A 25,848-nucleotide genomic window follows, 5' to 3' on the forward strand; every position below is an offset into this window, starting at 1 on the left:
GGCTGTCTTGCAATGAGCACTCATACATCTAGTTTTCACTGGAAATCCTATGTATGAGTGCTCATTGCAAGACAGCCTATATTACATGATATAAGCCATAGTCTGTCCAGGGTATAAGTTTGAGAATATACATTTTACTCAGAAGCAACTTATTGGGCTGAACTATATCGTTGGGTCGAATATCTTGTTCCTTTTTTGACAACAATAACGAGTGCAAGTGAGAGGCTGAAGTTAAAGCCCTACCAGTAAAAGTATGGACGACTGTCACCACAAAACTGCAAAAAGCTGTTCCAATCGAGCAAAGCGGTGCAATTTGACGGTTCGATTGGAACAACTTTTTACAGACGTCCATACTTTTACTGTAGGGCTTTATACCCCGTTCACATTACAGCGTATATCACGTGATATACACAGCAAAAAAAGTTGTTGAATATTACATCCAAACTGCTGCAACCAGGTCAATCCATCGGTTGTGTAATATAACGTTGTACGATGTACATCGATTTTGCGAACAAAATTACATCCATTGATGTAATATTGTATTTGCTTTTTGCTATTACATCATTATTTCGTACATCAGCTTGAATTACGTTGATCGATATTACATTTTTTTTTGCTGTGTACGCTGTCTTGCAATGAGCACTCATACTTCTAGTTTTGACTGGAAATCCTATGTATGAATGCTCATTGCAAGACAGCCTATATTCAGGCACAAAAGCATTTGTAAACAAACTTTATAAGGCCCTTTACACGCGAACAAAAGTACGCTCACGCAAACCAATACACTTTCGGAAAGGTGATAGTTGCCCCTATCCGATGTTGTTGTTGGTTTGCGTGGGCGTACTTTGGTTCGCGTGTAAAGGGCCTTAGAAAGTTTGTTTACAAATGCTTTTGTGCCGTTATCAAATGTTATGCCTGATATCACGTGATATACACAGCAAAAAAAGTTGTTGAATATTACATCGAAACTGCTGCAACCAGGTCAATCCATCGGCTGTGTAATATCACATTGTACGATGTACATCGATTTTGCGAACAAAATTACATCCATTGATGTAATATTGCATCTGCTTTTTGCTATTACATCATTATTTCATACATCAGCTTGAATTACGTTGATCGATATTACATTTTTTTTTGCTGTGTAGGCTGTAATGTGAACGGGGTATTAGTTGAAGTCAATATTAAGAACTCAAATTTTGGGTAGTATTTTTTCTTCGTGTTCCTTCCTTCATCAGCTCGATCATCAGCAATCATCAAAAATAATTAATTTGGCACGGTTGTTGAGTTTCTCAACACACCAGCGTGCCGGCTGATGTTTGTTTGTAGGGAATTTTGTTTTGGATCAGGCGAGCGCGCAATAATCTAAATTTATTATCATTCCGTATTTGTGGTTCCGTTTAGAGCCGAGTCATTAGAATAATGAACGAAGCATTCCGTGCTATAGATGCTGGTGGTAGCCAGGACGAAGTAGAGGACGAAGATGGCTTGGTAGAGGTGACGGATTTCTACGACCCGATCGCGGCTTTGCTTTCCAGCATTGGTGGAGAGGCTGAGAATCTCACCGAGGAACTCAGGTAAGGCGAACAGTAACTGTTCAACTGCGTAACCACTATTTACCGTAACGAGTATTTCAGGAAATATGAAATCAAATACGAACATCTCTCCGGTTTATGCGAAGAGGATCTCATTATTATGGGTCTGAAGAACAAAAAGATCCGGGAGGAAGTGCTGGCCGATATTGCAGCTCTACCGAATCAGATTGATCATTATGACCTGTAAGTACTGCGAACGTATTTTAATAATGTGTGTGTGTGTGTGTATTCAATCTAAACTGGCCGGCAGTGATATTATGGAAGAAATTTCCTTACAACAATCCTTGATGTAATAATTTAAAGCAAGTTTAGTCAGGGAGTTAGAAAGCGATAGCTCTACTGCAGATTCAGCAACCCATTTCAGAATGCCTGGCAATTCACGTCCATTCCGAGGCTTCTTTCACATACAATAAGCGCCGCATGTAAACACTACCGTTATCATATGAATAATGGTACTACAAACAAACTTCCAGATTTCGAAATGTGATGTTTTGAAATCTGACGCGTATTAAGTAATATATCGAAGACAACTTATCTTGATTTGATGTCTTCGAATATATGGAAATATGCATTTAGTTTTATGTTTGATTTATAATCAGATAGATCGCACCAAATTCTGCCTCCGAAAAAGCACCGGTTTGTTCACTCGCGGTAATCGAAAAAATCTTCCTCGTTGTTTTTACAACCGAACACAACATTTTGAATCACATGCTAAATTTTTCATTTGCACCTAACACCTCATTCGCGTGCATCCTCCGGAAGGCAGAGCGCCAGCACCAAGAAAAAAAATAAACGATAAAAAACTTCTTGGGAGATAAGCAAAGCACCAAAAACAAGCGAAAAGAAAAACCGACCAACGCGACACCACAGCTACTCGAATCAGATTCTTGTCCTAGAGTTTTCACGTTAATTACAATATTACTAAAAAGCTTCTTAAACGCTCCCTCCCCCTTAGAGCGTGACAAAATCGACATAATAAATGCATCACGCTGGCTTTATTATGTCCCCTTACGGTGGCAGTTGTTAATTGAGCGCTTACTAAGTCTGTGCCATTTATGCATTTAGGCCTACACGGTGTTTCGTGAAAACCCATCAATGGGTAAAAAATACCCATTTTCAAACCATGTACGCAGCTGTCAAAAAATGGGGGAATTTTGAAATCATAAAATGGGAGAAAAAATACCCATTTAAAGAATCAGTTCACGGTTGAATAATGGGTATATTTTTTACCCATTAATGGGTGAAAAAACACTTCGAAATTTTATCGTCTCATTTACGTCACCGACTTAACAGTTAAGGGCCACCCACATTAGATCCGTTTGCGTTGCGTTGACGTAAATTTGACAGTTAGACAATAGATTAAGCTGTCACTTTGCTGCAACGCGTCCGATCCGGATCTAATGTGCGTGGGCCTTTACTGTCCGCAGCATATTTGGCGAAAATAGACGATCTCCGGAAAACGTTAGAATCCAAAACGTTGGAGAGGCTTACCCGCATAAACGCGAACCATAAATTGACCTTACCTAAAATGGTTAAAAATTGTTTATAATCCCTGCTAAACTTTAACTGAAATGGTTATGGAACTTTACATGAACGTTTAATGATAAAGTTTCAACCTTATGTATTAAGGTTTTTTGGAACTGGACCTTACAAATAATGGGTTGTTAAGAACCATTACCATTCCAAATTCTTGTTTTCTCCATACATTTTCAGAAAGAGAACTATATAAGAACGTTTTTACTTATGATTTGAGAACATTAATGGTAATGGTTATGGTAGTCAGTAAGATCCATTAATGGTTTTGTATTATCGCTCAACTTTACGTGGAATATATCGTGAATTGGTAATCAGTAAATTACAGGCAACCAATTCGCGATATATTCCACATAAAGTTGATCGTTGTTACAAAACCATTCGTGGACCTTACTGACTACCATAACCATTACCATTAAAGTTCTCAAACCATAAGTTAAAAGGTTCTAATATAGTTCTCTTTCCGAAAATGTATGGAGAAAACAAGAATTTGGAACGGTAATGGTTCTTAACAACCCATTATTTGTAAGGTCCAGTTCCAAAAAACCTTAATACATAAGGTTGAAACTTTATCATTAAACGTTCATGTAAAGTTCCATAACCATTTCAGTTAAAGTTTAGCAGGGATTATAAACAATTTTTAACCATTTTAGGTAAGGTCAATTTATGGTTCGCGTTTATGCGGGTACGGATAAGTCAATACATATTATCCAATATGGTATAATAATATTTCGCGTAAAATTTGAGCGGAACACCTGCATTTATTTTCAATGTTTTAGAAAGTTTTTTATATCAACGAGCGCTTGCATCCTCCATTTGTAAAAATGTGTATTTTTTCACCCATTTTACGGTAAACATAATATAAGAAAATGGGTGAAAAAACACCCATTTATTGACAGACTACCCATTTACCCATTTATGAGTAAACCATAGTTTACCAATTAAATGAGGAGGGGCACTTTTAGCGGTAATGGGTATGTTTATACCCATTAATGGGTTTTCGCGAAACACCGTGTATTCTGCGCGGCGTGTAAGGTGAGGTGACTCACTGTCACTACACAGCAAAAAAAATGTAATATCGATCAATGTAATTAGCAACGAGCAGAGACAATATTACATCAATGGATGTAATTTTGTTCGCAAAATCGATGTACATCGTACAACGTTATATTACACAACCGATCGATTGACCTGGTTGCAGCAGTTTGGATGTAATATTCAACAACTTTTTTTTCTGTGTAGTGAAGTGACAATTGTCACCTCGGGTAAGGTGACTCTCCATTTGATTTGCATGGAGAGTCACCTCACCCGAGGTGATAATTGTCACTTCACCATCACTTCACTGTCACCTCACCTCACAGGCCGCGCAGAATAGGCGTTCAAGTGGTCCGCATAGACTATTCAGCCATTACCCTTCCTTTATCCTCCGCTTTGGCTTGACTTGCGCTCCCATTGGCACCAAACGCTGCAAAATGAAAATGAAAGTATTTTATTTGAACAGTTCTTATTATAGGTACATATTTTCTTTCAATTCACAGCGCTATGAAATCGATAAACATCCAGGGATACATTCGGGAGGTTTTATTAAATGCTCAAAAGCATCTGGAAAGCCTGACTGCGTTGCTTACCCTAACCCAGCTAAAAAACTCCGCGCATCATGTGGAAAACGTACAGATTGAAGAAAACAAGTATGCCTCAGATGTAGCGGTAAGTGTCTGTGAGAAGCTAGCGACTAAAAGTTGCGAAATAGAGCAGTTTGTAAAGGATCTTAAACAGGGACGATTCTCGCGAATTCAGATTTCTTCAAATAAGAACAAGGAACCCAAAAAGGGTGATTGTTGCTACAAACTTTTACTAGTCTCAGTGCTGCTAGGCTGTGCGTACATTGGAGTTAAACTTTTCAAACCACTAGTTAAGTAAAGTTTACATGAGATGAGAGCATTATTTTCTTAACAAATATATTAAGCATTTATTTTGCAAATTGAAAACTAGTTGTCTATGGTCCATCAAGCATGGGCTCATCTCTGAAGGTGATGACAGCATCCTCCAAAATATCCTTTTGATACTCGATTACAATAATTGAATTCTTACCCTGAACCAGGATGTGTCGTGGGACATACAACGTCACTTGAGGACCTACCAATGGCCAGTATCGGCCCAAATTGAATCCATTGATAAATACCACTCCTTTTCCCCATCCGGTTGGGTCCAGGTAAGTGTCGTAGATTTCATTTGTTGCAATCATAAAATCGCCTTGGAAAAATTTCACCGAGCTCAGTCTGTCTGCATTGTCCTCAATACCAGTGTACTGATCGATGTAATTTTGTAGTAATGAATAATCATCCAGCGGGAAGCCTGTCATGGTCCAATTTAGAAGCTCACTATTATCCAGAGTGACTACGCCTAAAATACCTTTGAAGTCATTTGCAATGCCATAGTTGATGCGCCCTTGATTCTCTACTATCAGCTGAAGTTTTCTTCCCACTCCAAGGTTAATCGGTAGAGAGTAGATGGCATTTTCTCGTGACAGAACTCCGACGAATTTCTAAGTGAGGAATAAGGATTTTTTAGAATGTTGTATAACATAGGATTACGAACGGCTTAGGCCTCCCAGACTCTATTCTAAGCACTAGATTTTTCAAAAGAAAATAAACCGAAAATCCATCCAAAAGATGCTCTAAAATGTGATGTATCATACTGCAACAAATTAGTGTTGTAAGTTATTGTTTACCCCAGGGTTGCTTCCACTCACTTACTATAAAAACATATTTTTCTGAATTATGCAATCATTATATGATATAATGATTTGTTGTACTTGTAACAAGTTGTAAGTAACAAGAAGAGGGTGTAAATTATGTGTATGATTCGTGAGCGTTCACTCAGAATGAGCGCTCACGAGTCGTAAAATCGCTGATTGTGACGCACTAAAGGCAATATTGACAGATTTGATGTGTCAAACACATACGTTTCTATCAGCGGATCTTACGATCGCGCATCTGAGAGCGGATCGAAAACATCGCGCATTAATAGAGCGGATGGGAAAAAATCCCGCAGCGGATTTTTTGATCGCGTGGACCCGAGAGCGGAGCATAGAATTACGACTGAGAGCAACCTTAGTATTACTAGCATAATCCCTCTTCTAGCGAAACACTCACGCTAATTTGAATGTTTGCGCTTGTAATTTAAGAATAATACAAGGTATTTAAAACGAAAACAAAATGGCGAATGATGACAAATATGTTCGAGTGATTGACGAACCAACCGGCCAACCAATGTTCCAATCGATAACCAATCGACTCTGAGATGATGGATAACCGAGAAATCTCTAGTAGTGACAGTAGCAGCACCTCAGAGAGTGATGCTAGTGACTCTGGCAATCGGTGATAAGTTTGATCACCATTGCAATAGTTGGATAGTTGTGTAATTTTCAGTAGTTACTTATTTAAAATTAATATAGTGTTCAATTTTGCAGATTCGTACCTAAATTTCTAATCAATTGGCTTGTTTAGAATTAAATCCATCTGCTATTGACAGAGTTATATGTGGTCAACCTGACCTCTTTTCTTAATGCGGTCAATTTTGGTTTTATGTTGCCGTAATACGTAATCCTACGTAAAAAATACTCTTTACAAAATTTATGGTGGTCCTGAAAAGGACCGTTTTGTCGTAATGTTTGATTAGTGCTGAGCTATTAAGGTGTTTTACGCAGATAAGGCTGGCGAGCTGTATTTTGTTTGGAACGGTGACGCGCTTGGAAAAGATGGCCCACAGCAGCTCACGACGAGCAACTGAAATCCGATCAGTAGCGGGGCAACTTCTTCCTCCTTATTCGACGAATGGACCGCTCAGTGGGCTGCAGCTCGCGCTTGCGGGCAGCCTTTCGTCGTGTACTGGAGAACAATCTACTACGTCACGCACCGAAAGCACTGCTGCTGCTGCTGATGATGACCACTGGACACCACCACTCACCACACATTCGGTGAGACCGGAGTTAATTCGATTTTTGAATCAGTGTCAGGGAAAGCGCTTTTCGCAGTCAATTGGTGATAATTTTCATTATTATAGCAACAGTTGCACATTCGTGCAGAGTTAATATCCTTCCGCTATTGACAAAGTTATAAGTGGTCAAATCCTGAGCATTTTTCGTAACGCGGTTGATTTTGGTTTTTTGAAATTGTACCCCCAATATGTTGCCGAAAGACGCAATCCTATGTCAAAATACCCATATTGATGGGTCAACAAACCACCCTGTCTTTGGTTAATGGAACAAATATTAGCTTATTCTTTATTTTATGAGTGAAGGGGAGATATGCTTCTCGGTGCAGTGTGCTGAACATTCAGCACTATCGCAGGGACTCGTAGTCAGCCATGATGAGCGTTACGAGGACAACGAACTGGATACTGCATTCTCGTGTCATTCAATCTCCAACCACCGTGCGCAGATTCCGGCAGATTCCTTTCCAGCTGATGGTCAGTCATTCACAATATCGATCAATGTAATTCAAGCTGATGTATGAAATAATGATGTAATAGCAAAAAGCAGATACAATATTATATCAGTTGATGTAATTTTGTTCGCAAAATCGATGTACACCGTACAACGTTATATTACACAACCGATGGATTGACCTGGTTGCAGCAGTTTGGATGTAATATTCAACAACTTTTTTTTCTGTGTATATCAATTGTGCATAATGTCTCGTGACAGCCACTTGGGTGAGCTGAGGGATGTCGTCGGTTTGAGAAGGCTGTCATGACGATAGAAACATTGAAAACCTGGTCATAAAGATATGTATAAATACAGCCCATTCGGTTCACTACATTCCAAGCACGATGATTTTAGCAAAGTGGGTATAGATGTGACTGTTCTAATACAGATTTCATTCGTTCGTGCGTGCACTGTTGCCAATACACTTCGAATTCAGATCTGAACGTACGGTAGCAAGCGGTAGTGAAGCACACAAAGCAACAGTCAATTCAGGTATAAACCAACTGTCGTGAGAAGGCTGTACTATTTGTAAGCCAAGCCGTGCTCCGGCCAGCATTGAATTGGATTGTTGTGAAAGAACAACTAGCGTTACTTGGCTCTTTCACACCAGTGCAAGTCGATGCCGACCGGATGACGGCAGCCCAGTTATGCTGCCCATTGCGGGAAACCTTTCCTCCGGTGGATGTAGATGCATTCGTTGTCGTCTTCGTATTGGTGCGATACGTGCTATTCCACTAAATGTCGTGTTCGACGCTTATCCGTCCGTTTCTCGAAAGAAAATGACGAAGAAAACGATTTGGCAAGCGTTTTTATGACCGCTGCTTTTCTCCTTCCTCCCTTTGATTGGTGAGCGGTGAACCGAGCATTTGCGTAATTTTTGAATAGCCAATAGCGTGCAGCGTTGGCCAAGAAAGACGGCATATTTATTACGTTTGTTTAGCAATGATTTCGATACGTTGCGTTTTTTCCATGTATACTTCTATGCAACTTCTATTATGTTGAGTAACAGCTTCATAAATCATCAATTGTCGATTACTTTTTCGAAGGGACGTATCTGCACTTATTATTGTTTTCTCAATAACGGCGCCGGTGGTGTAGTGGTAAGCGTGATTACCTCTCACCCCAGCAGGCCTGGGCTCAATCCCAGTCGGCGCTGCCGGGATGTTCTGAGGCATAACGAGGCTTATTACGGATGTCACTTCACGGTGAAAACTTGTCACTTGTCGTCACGGTAAAGTGATTACCATTTGATTTGTACGGCAATCACGGCTCTTATTATGAGTATCACTTCCTTATCACCGTGTAGTGACACCCGTAATAAGGCCCAACATCTCTGATCACGCCTTCCTTCGGAAGGGAAGTAAAGCCGTTGGTCCCCGGTTCATGAGTTGATGGGTCGATAGGTAGGGTCCAGGTGTGGGAGCTGCCTTCCTGGCACGTCGGTAGCATTGGTGCTCAGCACGGAAAACAAGATCGACGGAAAAAAAAAACAAACCAAAGAAAAAAAAATTGTTTTCTCAAGGTTTTTTGATGCGTATAACGTGGTAATGATTGAAAATGGATGCAATCATAACGAAGTGAGAATCTTGCTATCGCAATATAATGATGATGACATCGATCATTCGCTTCCCTCGGCTGATCATCAACGTCCACGCTAGTATATGTCATACTGACACCTGTCATTTATTGAGCCCTGGTGGTAAAGTTGGCCGGGGACTCCCAACATTTTCAATGTGCACTCACGAGATAGCACTGCGATCACATAAGGGTGGCGTATCCATTGCCTTGTTCGAGGAATTGATTTGTGGGATATCTTGTTAATGAAATATCTTTGATACAATGTAATACATTTTTGGTTTGCGTGTACAACATCATTTTTAAAGCAACACTCAAATTGGTTTTTTAGCAAGACACATTCTTTTACATGTTCATTATGTTCTGCAGTGTTTCTTCGAATAAATTCTAACATCCTCATCACGAATATGAAAATCTCAATGTTTATTTACATGTCATTCAGCCAGGGTATCAAAATTTAGCTAGGTGTACTATGATTAAAATCAGTGGTGGAAGATGATTTTTTTTCTTGATTTATTTTCCGTACTGAGTACCAATGCTACCGACGCCAGGAAGGCAGCTTGCACACCTGGACCCTACATATCCTCCCATTAACTCATAGACCGGGGACCATTACGGAATTTCCGGGGGCTTGATCAGAGATTTTACCTCAAAAATTCACGGCGGCGCCGACTGGGATTGAACCCAGGCCTTTTGGGGTGAGAGGCAAAATCATGCTTATGCCGCGGAAACACTTGGATGACAAACTACCCGAGCAAAGTCTGAGATCAAATTGAAATCTAAATTTGATGTTGTGATTTCGCTGATAATGATTGCTCATGTTGCTGTAGTTTTGGTCCTTTTAACGGTTAAAATATCAAAATTGAGAGCAAAAAAACCCTTGAACTAAGTATCGTAGAATTTAGTGAAATCGTACAGAAATTATCTCAGCAGTCCATAAAAAATATAATCTGAATTATCCACACACATTTTCATGGTTTGAGAAAATAGCAAAAAAAAAATCAGGAATAATCATTTTCCTAAAAAATACTTTCTTGCATGAAAGTTTCTTATCTTACACTGGTGAAAATTTCAGAGTGGCGTCTCTTACCATTTTTGACTTGTGGATTTTTAAAGTATTTGAAGTTCGGGAATATTGAAAAAATGAAATAAAATTTTCCTGGCAGTTAATGTTTAGTTCATTACTCAGAACTGGCATGAGACACCACTTTGAAATGTTCACAAGTGGAAGATATTTTTTCTATGCATGAAAAAAAAAGTTGGATTAATTTTCATCTCTCAGAAAATGGTTTTTTACTTTTCTTTATGATTTTCCTCCATCGTGAAAATTTTCGTGGGAAACAGATTATATTTTATATGAGTTGCTAAGATGATTTCCTTATAATTTTATTATACAACATTTGTTCTACGATGAGCTATGACTTTTCAAAATAAGAGATTCCAAAAACGTCAACTAAAGTTTTTCTCGGATATTTTTTTTTTCATTCATGTGATCTCATATAAACTCTACCGTGGGCGAAATTTTATATCATCCTGGGAACCTTCGCCCCATTTTGACAGACAATAAAAAAAAATCCCATTGGGCATATCAGCCATCATGACGGTCGTTCGTGGACTCGTCAAGGAAACACCTTAATGGAAGTGAAAAATCAATGTTAAAAACTTGTTTTTGTTAAGGTACACATAGACTTGTTCAAAGTGGTAAGGGAGCATGCATTAAATACGCATGCATGGAGAAAAGGCTTAAAAATACGATGTTGTTGTCTGTATCCCTTACCCCGGCCTACTGTGGTATATTTCACCAACAGCTCTCAAGAAACGGAAAGTTCATGAAGTTTCAGAAGCTTCTTAAAAAATAAGGCTCGAAATAAAGATCAATTCTTCTACTATCGCGGAACGCTGGGAAACGTTTAACTTATCCGAAGAAAATTTGTTTGCCCTGCAGCAGTGTAATAATAATGTTCAAAATGACAGAATGTAGGCTTCCAGCTCGGAAAATGTGTCAGGGAGTAACAGAAATATTCCACGGTTCCAAAGTACCGCTCCAGCGATGGTTTCTGGAGGAATATGCATGTGCGGCAAATTACATCGGTTTTCATAAAAAAAAGTAAGTTATTATTATGAAAAGGTATTTTTGGAGAATGTTGTCAAACCAAGTGTGATTGGAAAAGATCATTATGTGTTTAAATAGGATGGAGCACCCTCAGTCGAAAGTCAGAAAGCCGTGCGTATCACCTGTTAGCATTTGGAAAACGTCAGAAGCTAATCAAACAGGTTGAAGACAGGGTAATTCCAAAACATATGCTGTAATTGATCAATATTATATTGCCTTTCAGTTACTACAATCATTTATAACATCTGAATTTTACTCATGCGATAAAATACAGTTTGAATTTAATGAGAAAATATTGGGCTCGGTGTATATCTGAATAAACCAAGTATAAACATATTCTTCGTAATCAAAGGTTTTAATAATGTGGAAATAACGCAAAAGAGTGTAGCAGCCACTGCGTACTAATCCGACTTCACACAAGGAACTAAATTTAGCAGTATATTTCGGATTAAATGATCGAAAGGACTGCTAACCTGAACTGGAGATCAAAGTGAAATCAAAATTTGTTGTTATGATGTAATTTTTTATTACTCCAGTTGATCTAATTTTGTATGGATTAATAATGGTTAACACAGCAAAAATGAGAGCAAATTTTACACTGTTGAGTCAAACGGAAAACTAATCCTGCTTTCGATTAAATCAATTTAATTAATGATTTTGCATTCATAATATTTAACTGAATACGGGCATACATAATGGTTAGCATCTATGCTTCTCACGCTTTTGCACTTCGTGTATGTACATGGACCAGGGCTGTTAATCGATAACCGTTGATAACGTCTGTGTAACCGCCTGCAATTCAAATTCACCATTGCACGTTATCGACGGTTATTGATTAACAAACCTAACATGGACACACGCATTCACACGATCGTCAAATTAGTCTATGGGTGGTATCATCGACGGCAATCGAGTGCCAGAGAGGCAGAACCTATCGAACCCATCAACACATATGTAGGGACCAACGTGGTCTAGACATTGACGTCCATACTTAGCAGCAAATTATAGAAATCTTAATCAAGTTTAGACTTTACTTAGAGGAAAATATGGTTTAAAAATATTTTATTTAAAATACGGCAATAAAATAGTTGCAGAAAAGAGGCTGAAGAACATTGAAAAAATCTACTTATTGCCAAGATTTATAGAAGCCACAAATGACCGGTATCATGGCTGATTTTACAAGGTAAATCAGTCATGACAACGGCCATTTGTAGATTCGGTCAACCTTTGTAGTTAATACCTGCAGAAAAAAAGTTTATAAAAGCTATGCCTCAGGTGGCAGCCATACCACGATTAAATGGAGAACAACTGCCCGAAACCACGATCCCGAAAATTATCAATTTCCGAATACCTCCCTTCATGTTCTGAAATTTCAACTGCTGCCCTCAACTTAATGTATTTTACTTCAACAGTTCATTGACCATTTGCATTTGTATATTCTGTCGCAATTCGTATAACGATCACTGGACCGGGAATCGAGCCCACAACAAACCGATGTGGAAGTTACATCTCTCTTAGGTCAAGTAACAGCGTTCTACAATCCGTGCCTAATTACTTATTGCGCTAGATTGGATCGACTTTAGCACAATGATAGATTATACTCACATTATCCAAATGAACATAAGCACGATCACATAATTTGTTGACTTTGAGATTCAAGGGATCACGTTTTAGACTTTTGGGGATCTCAGTTTCATAAACAACTAAACCAGAGTGTTGATTCAGTGCTTCAAAACCCAAAGTACGCTCTGCTCTAAACGAATACATTGCAAGTGCCTGTCGTGCTTCCTGTGACAAAAGCGTACCAAAGCGATTCAATTTCACCGAGGAAAGCTTCATTTTAGGGAGTTTCTCTGGCACAGGCACGCCCGGATCTGGAAGAAACTATGAAGAAGATGAGCGTTATCTGAGACCATTATCCATCAAATATCTAAACTACCTCTAATATGACATTTCTGAGAGCGAAGTACTTTGGCGTTGGATCACCTGCCTCATCAAGGGGAGCATCGTAATCGTAAGACGTAATATCGGTGTTGAACCGCCCAGGACCTCCTTCGTTTGCACCGGCAGTGAATGCAAAGTTGGTTCCTCCGAAGAACATGTAGAAATTGACGCTAGCTCCTTGTTTGAGCATTTTACGTAATGTGCTTACCACGGGTTCAGTTGCAACCCGAGCCATTGGTTCCATCCAATGTGTAAGCCAGCCGGGGTAAAACTCCGCGTTTACTAGAGGTCCTTTGGGCTGGTATTTGCGTAGTTGCTGCCAGGGACGATCAAGACTGTCAACTGTAAGACAATAAAAAAAGTTACCTGCTATTATATATGTCTTGAGCACTATCAAAAGTGAGTCAAAACCAGAAGGTGCATGGGCTTTGGTTACCAGGCGAGGAACTCCTATGGCCAGCCATATCTGAGTAGTATAGAAAGATGATGATTCACGTTGCCGAGTGGAGACTTTGGAAGCAAAATGGATTATACTTTTCTGTCGCTGAAATCGCAAGATGACATATTTGATCTTTCAAGCAATATTTTTCGCATAATTTCATTCGGTGCACGCTATGGTAGCACTTGTTTGAGCCTATTCTTCCACAAAATTCGATGAAAGATCTGAAAATTCTGTAATCAAGCGATTTTTTTCAAATATAGGATAACAGTTCAAAATTAGCTCAACATTTGTGCCTCTAAAGCTCTCTGCTTTATCGAGCCAATATTTTGAGAAAATCAGAACTAAGTACCCTAATAAAAATAACAATAAAAGAGAGCTTAACGACGTGTTCGGGGTATCATCCTAACCATTTGTGGGATAGTTTACCCATCCGGGATACAGTTCGTTTATGGTGTTTGTTTATTAGGGTAGTCTAAAAATGTTTATTCTGTAAAGAGCGACGCACAATGCATCGGGATCTAATACGTTCTGGTAAATCGGACAGTTGTTTCAAATCGGGATGCACTGTGCGCCGCACAGTTCTTCTAATCGTCAAAATCAACCAATCAGCGACTATAGGCGTGGTTGAGCAAAATAATCGAAACTAGCCAAAATTTTGTGCAACTTTAAAGTGCCACAGTTCCATGAATAATTAACCGATTTTGACGAACCTAGAAGCATTTGACGGGGGACGGGGAACTATTTTAAGTTTTAGTCGATTGGGCAGTGGCTACCGGATATCGAAGATGTTCCAGATGTTTGCAATTTTTCTGCCACTGATAATTTTGGGATGTAGGATAAAATACAGAAATATTATATTTTTTCTCAAAAATAAAGGTTTTCTTAGAACTTACACCCCTAATAAAATTTATATGGTTATTTTGCTTAACGACGTGTTTAGGGTATGATCCAAACCATTTGCGGAATAGTTCAATCATTTGGGTTATTGTTCGGGTATGGTATTTTTTTATTAGGGAAGTCAACTGTAGGTAGAAGATCTTAAATCGACTCATAAAACAACTGAGATACGACCACATATGACCATTTTCTGGGATTTTTTTTCTGGTTTTTCTCAAAAAATGTGGCTATCAAACTTCTTGATTTTGCAAGGTGATGTCAATAACATTTTGACCACCAATTGCTTTTGTCACTCTGTGGTATTTTCCGAATACCCTCGGGGAAGCAGCTAGAACTTGAATAATTCCAAAACCGGTCTTACGACGTTTCAAACAGAACCCTTTCATGGTTTATTTTTAATCTTAAGGATCACATTTGGCTACATCCAAACATATTCTAAATCAGGTCCTGATCATTCTCCCAAAATTTGAGCTCATTTGGTTGCGAACTCATACTGCACTGGCCAGTGAAGTTTATATGGGAATTATGTAAACTTTTACTTGACGCAATCCCTATCAGATGTGGTCTTTGATTGTCCAAGATTTGAAACAGTGCAAAGCGAAATGCTTGAGTGATCATCAACACAGATAATGTGGTACAGGAAATGCTTAGACAACAGATTGAAATGCCATCAGCAGGACAGTTATTCTGATATTGTCAAAGCTTCAGATCTGGAGATCGAGATCAGTGATCGACCAACAACGGCTAGCAGAGACAAAGACAGCTGCGTGAGCTTAACCTCTCCCTAAAGGAATACTTTATGGTGGCCCCGGTGGGGCAAGGCAAGTAAGGAGTATTTAATAGGTAAAAATCTCTCATACGGGAATCATCTGGTTTTCAAGGGGCCCTTTTGCTGCTTGATATAGCAAATCACTCACACACACATACTCAAACTCACCTGATCCAAAATCAAGAGTAGCAAATACATCAGGAATTTTGCCACAAGGTAATTGCTCTGGTCCATCGTTCGTGAATAGCACGGCATCGTTCTGAATGTATCTCTCTGTTTGAAAATGATAAATATGTACATATATTCTTCACAAATTTTTTGCTTATTACCAGTCAAATTTTTGAGAAAGGATAAATAATTTCCGTCGCACGCAGCAAAAGATCCGTATTCATTTTCAATAGACACCATTATGACTGGTCCACCTCGACCGTACAAATGCTTCTGGATTCGTGGCATTAGAATACCATACCACTTTTCTACCTCTCGTAAGTAGTCTAAAAAAAATAACCATATTATCCATACGTGATCAGTTAAAATACTGGAAAATGACCTGTATCGTAGGTGCGCAGTCGAACATTCGGATATTTCCTAAGAAGCCAATATGGGAATCCTCCCATATCCCTTTCAGCACAAATGTACGGGCCAGGCCTAAGGATCACGTACAAATCCTCCTCTTCGGCAATCTGTATGAACTGTTCCAAATTTGCAATGCCATTCCATTTGTATTGTCCTTCCGTGGGCTCATGTGTTGACCATTCAATATAGCTATTTTTGAGGGAAAGTATATCTGAATCACAAAATCATCTAATTCAACGGACGATACGTACGTCATTACTGCATTAAGTCCTGCGGCACGAATTGAACGTAAAATCTGTCGCCAAGAGCCCGGCAAAGCGCGGAAATAATGAAAAGAACCGGAAACGAATCTGAACGGCTTTCCATCCATGAGAAACGTGTCATGTTCGTAATCGATTGTAAATGATCTCTAAATGGAAAATTTGTATCACTAATGTCCAGTTCATCATATATAACATCCTACCTTATTATCTCTAATATAGTCAGCTTTACATTGCGAAAATGCAATGGCTGCTAGTATTAAAAATTGAAGTATTTTTACCATGGTTGACCCCTGTAAACGAAAAAAAAAAACAAAAGTACGTTCAGTACCGTACATAGAAATATAACAGAGTGATTTTTTCTCTCTCTTCAAAAATGTTCAAAGAGCTGGAACTTTTCTGGATGTACAAATTTCGGAAACCTTGAAAAATGGTTGATCACATACTCAAGATGTATCGGTAAAGTTTTCGTTTGATTGGCTTAATCTTTCAGAAACTTGATTTTTTTTTGTATAGGGTGTCCCAGAAAATAACAACACACTTTCAACACATCACCATTTGTGTAACGATGACGTTTAGCAGCTTACACCCTGTTTGAAAAATTCATGTAATTTTCTGCGATATCTAGACACACGTTGTTAACGCTAGATTTAGCGTAAATTTACACGATATTTCATGTAACTTTAAGATATAGCTGATATGGCAGAAATAAGCAATGTTGTATACAAGCTGGCAAACGATTTCGTTGTCCATGCCAACTACAGCTGAAAATAAAACGAGGAAAGATTTTACGCAATGGTTAAAATTCAGAATTATTTTCTGTGTAGGTGCTTGGTGCGCCCTCGCTTCCATTTGTTTTCGGTGTGACTCGCCCTCGTTGATCTATGGTTCGGTTTTTGCGATGAGCATTGCTTTTGTGCAATCATCCACGGTTCATACAAATTTAATTTTTTTGATTGGACAATTGTTTACGCAGGGGGGAAGGTCAAGAATCCCAAAAAAACTGTCCACGTAGTTAATGACCATTCCCTACGCCTTTAACCTTACATTTTCCCAAGCGTTGAAAGACGAGTGGGCCCCGTAATCTCAAAGTCCACTGTTCGGTTCCAGTCTGCTCCGATTTATTTTTTTTTGTCTACATTATTTTTTATAAGGCAAATCAATGAAATTCATATAATTTTTTAATGTTTCATTTTTCGATCGTGTTGCAGATGCAATGGTGCTTGGTGTGCTCTCGTATTTCCCTTAGTTGCCCGGTATGCCTTCGATCGTGCATGATACATTATTTGTTTGCTGCGATGAGTTACACAATAGTTCGCGCAGAGATAGTGTGTTCGCAAACATATAAGAAAACGGTACCCGGCCATTTGGCCGAATGGGTCGTTTGGCCAAATGCCGTTTGGCCGAATACTTTAAAAGAGATTTCCAATTTTTGAACACTACTTGAACCTAAATGGCAGCCCTGTGGACTTTTTTTTAAATTTCCACTATTATGGTTTTTTGATAGTATACATAAATATGGGGTTCTTTAATTGAATTGTATATTGTATAAAACTGAAATTTTATACTGTCGATGAATTCATTATTTTTATAAAAATGATCTTTGAGTTATTTTTTTTGGTTTTTTTTTCTTGATTTGTTTTCCGTCGATCTTGTTTTGTTAGCTGAATCTCGGCAAGTTTTTAGCTCCAGCAAAACAAAATACCGAGCTGGTCGGTGGTGCCCATCTCGGCAAAAAATCTAATTGTGCAGGCCTTTTGGAGTGAGAGGCAATCACGCTTACCAGATCTTTATGTTAGGTTATTAGTATTTTTTAGTCACCCTTTTTAACATAAGCAGTTGGAGTTTTGATGATATTATTATTTGTTGCACAATAAACGCAGCTTGTACAAAAAATTCATTAAAAATTATTTTAACAATTTTTAGAGATTTTTCTTCTTTCAAACATGAGCAGCAAGCTTGCAAATGCTCATTACAGCTAAAATGCTATTTTTCGGATCTATGAAGCTATGAAATATTTTAATTCTTAATGACAAGATGCAAGAAGAGAAGGTAAAGTATTTGTATGATACATAAAACATGTTAATTTAGCTTTCAGAGGGTCACAATAGCGATTAGCTGTAACAATGAGCAACGTGATGAGTGAGCAATCAGAGATCATAAAATCGTTAGTTGTGACCTTCTGAAAGCAAAATTGATAAATTGTGTATGTCATACACAAACTTTACCACCCATTCTTGCTTCTTATAAATAAAAATTATCTTTATAGTATCTCATATTTTCATAATTCCAAAAAATAGCATTTAAGCTGTAATGAGCAATTGCAAGCCTGATGAGCAGTTCTTTGGAGTTTTGTTGTTCTAGTTATTTTTCGCACAGTAAGCGCAGCTTGTCATAAAATTAAGACAAATCAGAATTTAATGAAAATAGGAGATTTTTCCTTCTTTCAAACATGAGTAGTTCTTTGGAGTTTTGTTGTTCAGCATTCGGCCAAACGACCCATTCGGCTAAATGGCATTCGGCCAAACGACCCATTCGGCTAAATGGCATTCGGCCAAATGGCATACGACCCGGAACTACGGGTCGACGTCGTGCACTTCCGCTTTCGACCGTTACACAGTCCGTCGTTCGCCGTTGTGGTGCAAGCAGTGACGCTCGCCGTGCGGTCCAACCAGCGGCCGTCACACGGGTATCCGTTGCTGGCCATTGTTCTGCCTCCGCCTTCTGCCGTCGCCCAGTCCGTCGCTCGCCGAACGATCGCAACTACTACTCGTGCAGAGAAGTCGAAGATCGTAATAAAGAGAAAAGCGCACTGGAAGTCGATCCATTATTTTTAGCGGAGAAGATTCACATTCGGTGCAACTCACCCTCGTATGGGACGCTTCTTTCTCCTTCCACTTCGGTTGCCTTCCGTGTCCGAGCGATTCCCACGCTGTGACGATAACGTGCTAACATGTCTCGACTGAACAAGTTTAGCCTATGGGCAGTCCGTGTGAGATTCCGTTGGTTCGCGAGCTGTTGGTTCTTCACGGTCAGACCGAGCCGGAATCAAAACGTGCTGCCTGAGCCCGAACAAATTAATTAGCGTCCCCTCTGTAGAGTTTTTATTATGAAATTACCTTTTCCCACTGTTTCACTCGATCGAACCAGTACGTGCTGCGACCAAATCTTGTGGTTGGCGTCAGCCCAAATCGAATGGGAAGCCCAATACTTTACCGGGTGCGGAATGCACTATTTTTTCGGAAACTCGTGTCGGAACTTGCTGTGAGATGGCAGCGCCGGTGTCTTGTACGTGTGTGTTTTACCATCGGGCAGCACTACTTTTATCTCGCTGCTTTGTAAAGAGGCCTTTTCTCGATGATCGATTATTTGGTTCGACAGTTGTGAGGTGTAATTTGAATTGCCCGTTGGTGGAGCTAGTGCAGTTGCTCTTCCTGCTTCTATACTAGTTTATACATATTTCAAACAAACTACATCGTAACAATATTTGGAGTCCCTGAAAGTTGTACAGTGAGAATGATCGACCGATACATTGTGCAATTTCACTGGTTTTCCGATCAATCACGGAGTAGCAACCATTGATATGTACAGTCAGTCTAAGCTAAGCTAAGTTAAGCTAAAAATCTTGCAAAATGGTTCTCCATTCCCAACGTGTCACTCAGGAATTGGAGAAAGTGGAATAAGTAGGCATCAAAGTAGCCCGAACCACCATCCGGAAGTCTTATGAGGTATAACCTTTCTATCTGGCCGAAAACAGGAAACTGTGAACCGAAAGCTGGACTGGATGTTCAAGATTTGGCTAAAAACTGGGAACATCGACAAGTAACGTCCATCGTGCCATGGCAAGAAACGGTATAAAGACGTTCAAGAAACAGAAGAAACCGAAACAAGAACAGGCCGCATCCGACAAACCGAAGGCTCGGATGTTGTTTGATAGAATGCTGTGGTATTGGGTGCTAAAATGTAGTACTTTTCGACACTGTTATTTTAGTTAGGAAAAGTAGGCCATTATGTCATTCAAAACTGTGTCGAAAAGTGACACTAAGTCTTTTCAGCACTGAGTGCCAAAATCGATGGTGGTTTGATTTGAAGCCAAATTTAATTAAAAAAAGGGGAGGAATATAGCTAATGAAGAATAGAAACATGCAGTGACAAGAAGGTCCACGTTGAGTGACTCGATTGACATTGAATCTAACCTCCAAAATCTACGACGCAGTTTCAGTTCCATTGTTGTGTGTATGTGATTGCCTATAGTTTTGCGCATTCATCTTCAACATATTCGCCTCAGCGGTTTTCATTGCCTTCGGGGAGCCCGGTTCTCCAAGCTCGGATACCACACTTTCAGCGTGTAGTTCTATTGAGAGATTCGTCACCGTGGGCTGAATCAGCAAGTTTTTCGCTTGCAAAAGTGCTCGGCTGCTGATCTCTCGCCGGTTTCGGAGAAAGATGCCTCGCTGGATACGCCCAAGACTGGACGAGTGTTAGCTGGTGGCCACGAAAGCTGGTGGCTGGGGAAAGCACTAGACGCGAACCTCCTCCCAGATGACCATGGCAATGCAAGAAAATGTGTGTTAGTTGAAGGAAGTATTACGACAAAGGTAATTGCTATTACAGGGTTGGTAGCGGGTCACTTTTTAGTGACTACCCTAATAAAAATAATAATAAAATAGAGCTTAACGACGTGTTCGGGGTATCATCCAAACCATTTTTGGAATAGTTTACCTATCCGGGATAAAGTTCGTTTATGGTATTTGTTTATTTAGGGTAGATCAGTCACTAAAAAGTCACTTTTTACACCAAAAAGTCACTAAAGTAACTATTTCCCTAAAAGAGTCACTAAAGTCACTTTTTCCCATGTGGAGAATATCATCAAAATGTTTAAATTGAGTTCTTGGCACTAAGGAAGTCTACTGTAGCAATATGCATATCTGTCTAAAAATAAACAATTATAACCAGGGTGACCGCGAAAATTCAAGGAATTTTAAAACCGCGGGGGATAAACTGCGAAAAACCTTGAAATCGAGAATATCTTCCTTTTTCCGAAAATAAATTCTGAACCTTGGAAACTCTTCAAGGATACCTAGATTTTCAGAAGTCTTAAAAGATTTTTAATGAAAATTTCAAAGAAAATTTGAAGAAAAATTCATAGGAATTCTAGGGATAACACCAAAATATTCCAGAGAAGAATGTCATACTACATACTAAGAAAGTGTCATGTAAATTTAGGTGCTCTAAGGGCCGATTTTTTCACCTCGGCTTAAATATTAAACCAGGTTTAACCATAAGTTAAAACTGGTTTAAGGCTTAAGCCGAGGTGAACAAATCGGCTTAGAGTCTGACACATACGAGCATCACTTTTGATATTAAATGATTAAAGCGCAAAACAATTTTTGGATGAATTCCAGGAGCATTTTAAAGAGAGTTCTGAGAAGCATTCTATGACGATTGGATGAGGATTCTTGGTCCAAATTCTTATAAATATTTAAAATAAGTTGGGATACTTTTTTAAGAGAGCTCTGATGAGAATTCCAAGGAAATCCCGTGCGCTCAAAAAGGTCTCCAAACTCAGCGGATAGCTGTAGAGGAATTATGGTGCGATTTCTGAGATTGATTTTTGTTTTGAGAATTCTGAGGAAATACTAGGTTCCTATGTTCCTAAAAAGAATAAGAAATGCAGGGTCTAAGAGCACTCAGATAAGAAATTTGAGACATTTCTGAGGTTAATTGCATGAGAGTTCTAAGGAGAATTCAAGTAAATCTAAAATGGATTTTGGAATGAACCTTCAGGGAATTCCTGGAAGAAACATTAAAACTTCTAATTTTGGGGATTGTTCTGCAGAGAATTTCAAGAATGCAATATTATTTTTGTTCAGCTTATTTCAGAGGCAAGCTTAAAAGAAGAGGAATAGCAAATTATCAAGGTTAACTTACTTAGATATATACATTTTTTTAAGATTTCGAAAGCAGAATCAAATTCGATATCTAAGAAAAATACTGCTGTTGTAGTAATGATCTATTTAGCCCTGTTTAACCTAATGGCTTTATTGGTTTATACGTTAGTTTAAATCTATATTGCACAACCTGTAAAAATTACAAAACTCCAGAAAATCCGGTAAATTTCAAATTGCTTCTTTCTGGTCATAATGTATAACGTAATATTAAAAAAAATGTTCAAATCTCTTCCAATGTTCCTCATATGAGATTCTGTTGAGAGATTCGATATAATTAGTGGAATATATTAAGTGTAATTTTAGGTTCCATGACAAAAAACTGGAGTTTATTTCAATATCAAACCGTATTTGAATTTCTGAGTCACCATATAAATGTCACTATTGGTTACTTATTTATTATTTAAAAGTCACTATTTGGTCACTATTTCCGTATTGTTAGTCACTAAAGTCACTACTATTATATCGCATAAGCACTACCAGCCCTGCTATTAGATATTTAAAATTGACCATTAACCCCTGAACCTATATGAATTTTCGCGTATCTCTGTTGTTCATTACATACCAAGCGAAATCTCATATTTTGTCGTGGAATGTTGTGGTTTTTAGCATAAAGCATAAAGTTGAATTGTTTAAACCATGAATTTCGGAAAGAGTCTATGCGTGATCCATTTTGATAGACATTGCTAGTTGCTTTCTGGGACGTTACTTCATTTGAATAGCTTTTGTTAAGTCGGTCGTAGATTGTGGTAGATCGTAGGTTAGAACCCAAGCACCTTTCACTATTGAGCGTAATGAAATTTGGTTAAAATGACGGGTACGTAAAAGAAGTAATATTTGAGTTGTAGGAAAGATGTATTGATTGGAAATCCATATCTAATTCTTCTCAAGAGCAATTGTTGTCGTCGTCGGTGAAGTTTATTTATCGTAATTGTTTTGTGATATAAGAAGCTCGGTGGCCTAGTGGCGACCGATTTTGCATACTGAGCTGAAGACCGTGGTTCAAACCTAAGCTCCTTCATGCTAGTGAATCGTTCGAACATCAATTCAGCATATCGTTTACCAAAACAAATCCTTCTGCATTCCCAAACCTTTTATCCAAGATCCGAAAGATTTCTCGGGATAGTGCAAGGATTTCTCGGCTCCTAACATAGCGGGTATCACGTCAACACATTCCTTCCCATTCCTTTCTTGACCTGCGTTCGGGCGCGGCCGGCGCTGGTATTGCCTAGTTTGAGATCACCAGTTTTTACAAATTGAGTCCCAAGCATCATCTATTGGTTCTTTGTGTAATTGCAGACAGTGTGCTTAAGAAAGTTATTTAAGATATGGTCAAAAATTTCCCAAATAATAGACTTCAGAAATATATGGCTAATTAGTTGGCCATTTTCAACCAGCCCGTCAATTTCCGACAAGCGCTTCCAATAATTTGATATTACGAACACGCAAAATTCAGCATATTTGTAGTTCTGTGTCATAATTTCAGCTCAATTGATCATAACAAAACATAGTTGCAACATGCCAAAGTTGGCTAGTTTTTATGAAAATCGGTCTATTGCGCTAATTTGAAGGCCACCACTGTAGGTATCAACAGTATCGAGAGTAACAACAACGGGGTTTTCCAAATCAAGTTTGCAAATGTTCATTACAGCTAAAATGCTATTTTTTCGGATTTATGAAGATGCAAGAAGAGAAGGTAAAGTGTATGTATGACACATAAAACCTGTCAATTTAGCTTTCAGAAGGGCACAATAGCGATTACCTGTTACGATGAGCGAGCAATCAGCGATCATAAAATCGCTAGTTGTGACCTTCTGAAAGCAAAATTGACAAATTTTATACGTCATACATAAAGTTTACCACCTCTTCTTGCTTCTTAAAAATAAAAAATAAATCATTATAGTATCCCATAGTTTTATAATTACGAAAAATGTAAAATGTCAATGAATGAGGAATTGCAAGCCTGTTCCAAATATTGCCATTTCAGGGAAAACATTACGACGCAACTGACAGCCGCAGCATGCTATTAAAGTTGATAATATGATAAGACAGCAAAAAAAGGTGATCCACTTAATTAATTATGGTATCCATGACATGGAAGATAACCTTTTTTTTTGCTGTTTTATTTAAGCATTCCGCTAACAACCCAATTTCATTAATTCATGATAATATGATGCCAAATGCTATTTTTTATCTGAATTTACAATACATTTGATTATTTTTTTCATTTCATGGAGTTCGATTCCGATTTTGTCGGATTAACGAGGGGAAACGGTAAAATCAATTTTGGTCGATTGAACACCCAGATTAAGTCTGTGGTGGTGATGGGATTCTTCAAAATATCCCAATAATTTACCTGAATGGAAATGTGTAATTTAGTTTAAAAAATACACATTGCTGTAGTTGAAAAATCATCTTTCTAAAATTACTGAACTTATCAATTAAAAAGAAACTTTGTACTTTGACCGTTGGATTATTTTTTCTGTGCCACTCGTAGCCACACGTGTTTACACATATTCGCACATCTGGTTCCTTTTATTTAGTGTGAAATTAATGAGAGATGAGACAAATCTATGTTTCACTCGCAAAAACTAAATTCAGAAGTAAGAAAGAAAGTCTGTAATTAAAGTTTTGTTGATATTCTATGTTTCTCATCACATGCAGAAAACATCCGTACTACCGTCAGGTTCGCTTCTTCTTCTATGGAACAGTTTTTAAGCCAACGAAGCATTATCTTCTATGCTTGTATGGTGATTGATGATGATGGCGAGTGAGTACTTTTGATAGTGGTCAAACTTCTTGGAAACGTAATCATATAATGGGCTTTATGCAAAACATACGAAGTGAAATGTGTTTGTTCAATATTTCAGCACCAATTAAAAATTGTATTTTGTACATCCAGATGCTACGTTTATCTTGGAAAAATAATAGAATACCGGAACCCAAGTACGTGATATTTAAATTTATCAAATTGAGCTTGATCTTTATAGTTGACTAAAATAGATCATCCACATTCCAGTGTGTTCAATATTATTCACTACTTGTAACATTCAATTTTCCCTACAGATTATAAGTCTATTTGAAATTTTCAATCAAGGTTACGGATCACTATATGTTTATTATCCACCAGACCGGTGTTTTAGTTTTATTCTGCTGCAGCCCTTGTACATATATGATCAATTACATAAAGCACTTATTGTTTGTTACTGTATTTCTCGGTCACACCAAACAAGAACCTTTGAACAACTTTACCGGTCAACTACTGACACACGACTGTTCAATAGATAATTATGCTCGCTCAGACACAAAGCCGTTTCAATCGAAATTAAAGAGGGCACTAAAAGCGCTTCGTGTCGGCTGCAGAAGCGCGCAAAGATAAACGAACTGCGGGAGGCTTGGTACTAAACAGTGAGTAGAAAAATAAGCTGAATTAAAGTTTTCTTATCTGAAACGATTCATTGCTGATGTTACCGTAGTACCTTCATGTACGGTGAAATAGAAACCTGTTTAGTTGAGTAGAACAAAGGTGCTGGATCTTCTTACATTATTCCGTTAAGCATTAAGGTGTTTCCTTGTAGAGTCCTTTTTCTTTTCACACTTCGCAATTTCAAGAACATAAATCTTGAGATTTACCAAGTGTATAGCGAAAAAGGAAGCTACAAAGAATCACCTTAAGTTGATCCGCAAACCTGTTCGAATGGTTCGAA

At 38.4% G+C, this 25,848-nt stretch overlaps 2 protein-coding genes across 3 annotated transcripts; one reads left to right on the forward strand and one right to left on the reverse strand.

Annotated features, from left to right (window-relative positions):
• The first annotated feature begins 1,313 nt into the window (after window positions 1–1,313).
• On the forward strand, window positions 1,314–5,116 carry LOC135703610 (uncharacterized). Its single transcript, XM_065224881.1, has 3 exons — window positions 1,314–1,577; window positions 1,638–1,778; window positions 4,667–5,116. The coding sequence occupies exons 1-3, from the start codon at window positions 1,423–1,425 to the stop codon at window positions 5,046–5,048; spliced, it is 678 nt and encodes a 225-aa protein (XP_065080953.1). The 5' UTR covers window positions 1,314–1,422; the 3' UTR covers window positions 5,049–5,116.
• On the reverse strand, window positions 4,961–25,538 carry LOC135703596 (beta-galactosidase-like). 2 transcript variants are annotated; one of them, XM_065224857.1, is made up of 9 exons: window positions 25,394–25,538; window positions 16,397–16,486; window positions 16,185–16,342; window positions 15,908–16,122; window positions 15,687–15,851; window positions 15,526–15,630; window positions 13,245–13,591; window positions 12,911–13,189; window positions 4,961–5,673 (listed from the first exon to the last, which is right to left on the reverse strand). In XM_065224857.1, the coding sequence occupies exons 2-9, from the start codon at window positions 16,475–16,477 to the stop codon at window positions 5,125–5,127; spliced, it is 1,899 nt and encodes a 632-aa protein (XP_065080929.1). In that variant the 5' UTR covers window positions 16,478–16,486; window positions 25,394–25,538; the 3' UTR covers window positions 4,961–5,124. The 2 variants fall into 2 exon arrangements, with proteins under 2 accessions (XP_065080929.1, XP_065080927.1); XM_065224855.1 differs by having other exon boundaries at window positions 25,326–25,538.
• Window positions 25,539–25,848: the final 310 nt, after the last annotated feature.

The sequence above is a fragment of the Ochlerotatus camptorhynchus genome, unplaced genomic scaffold (genome assembly GCF_037179485.1).
Source record: "Ochlerotatus camptorhynchus isolate MF236.1 unplaced genomic scaffold, CSIRO-AGI_Acam_v1.1 ptg000216l, whole genome shotgun sequence".
Classification (NCBI taxonomy): Eukaryota; Metazoa; Arthropoda; class Insecta; order Diptera; family Culicidae; genus Ochlerotatus; species Ochlerotatus camptorhynchus.

Excerpts from the sequence above, each read along its gene's own strand:
- LOC135703596 (XM_065224857.1), bottom strand. The coding sequence starts at position 16,477 with ATGGTAAAAATACTTCAATTTTTAATACTAGCAGCCATTGCATTTTCG. Across the intron at positions 15,631-15,686 it reads CTTTCTCAAAAATTTGACTG|AGAGATACATTCAGAACGAT; the intron begins GTAATAAGCAAA and ends ATTTTCAAACAG. Across the intron at positions 5,674-12,910 it reads CTTATGTTCATTTGGATAAT|AAATTCGTCGGAGTTCTGTC; the intron begins GTGAGTATAATC and ends TTCCTCACTTAG.
- LOC135703610 (XM_065224881.1), top strand. The coding sequence starts at position 1,423 with ATGAACGAAGCATTCCGTGCTATAGATGCTGGTGGTAGCCAGGACGAA. Across the intron at positions 1,578-1,637 it reads AATCTCACCGAGGAACTCAG|GAAATATGAAATCAAATACG; the intron begins GTAAGGCGAACA and ends CGAGTATTTCAG. Across the intron at positions 1,779-4,666 it reads CAGATTGATCATTATGACCT|CGCTATGAAATCGATAAACA; the intron begins GTAAGTACTGCG and ends TTCAATTCACAG.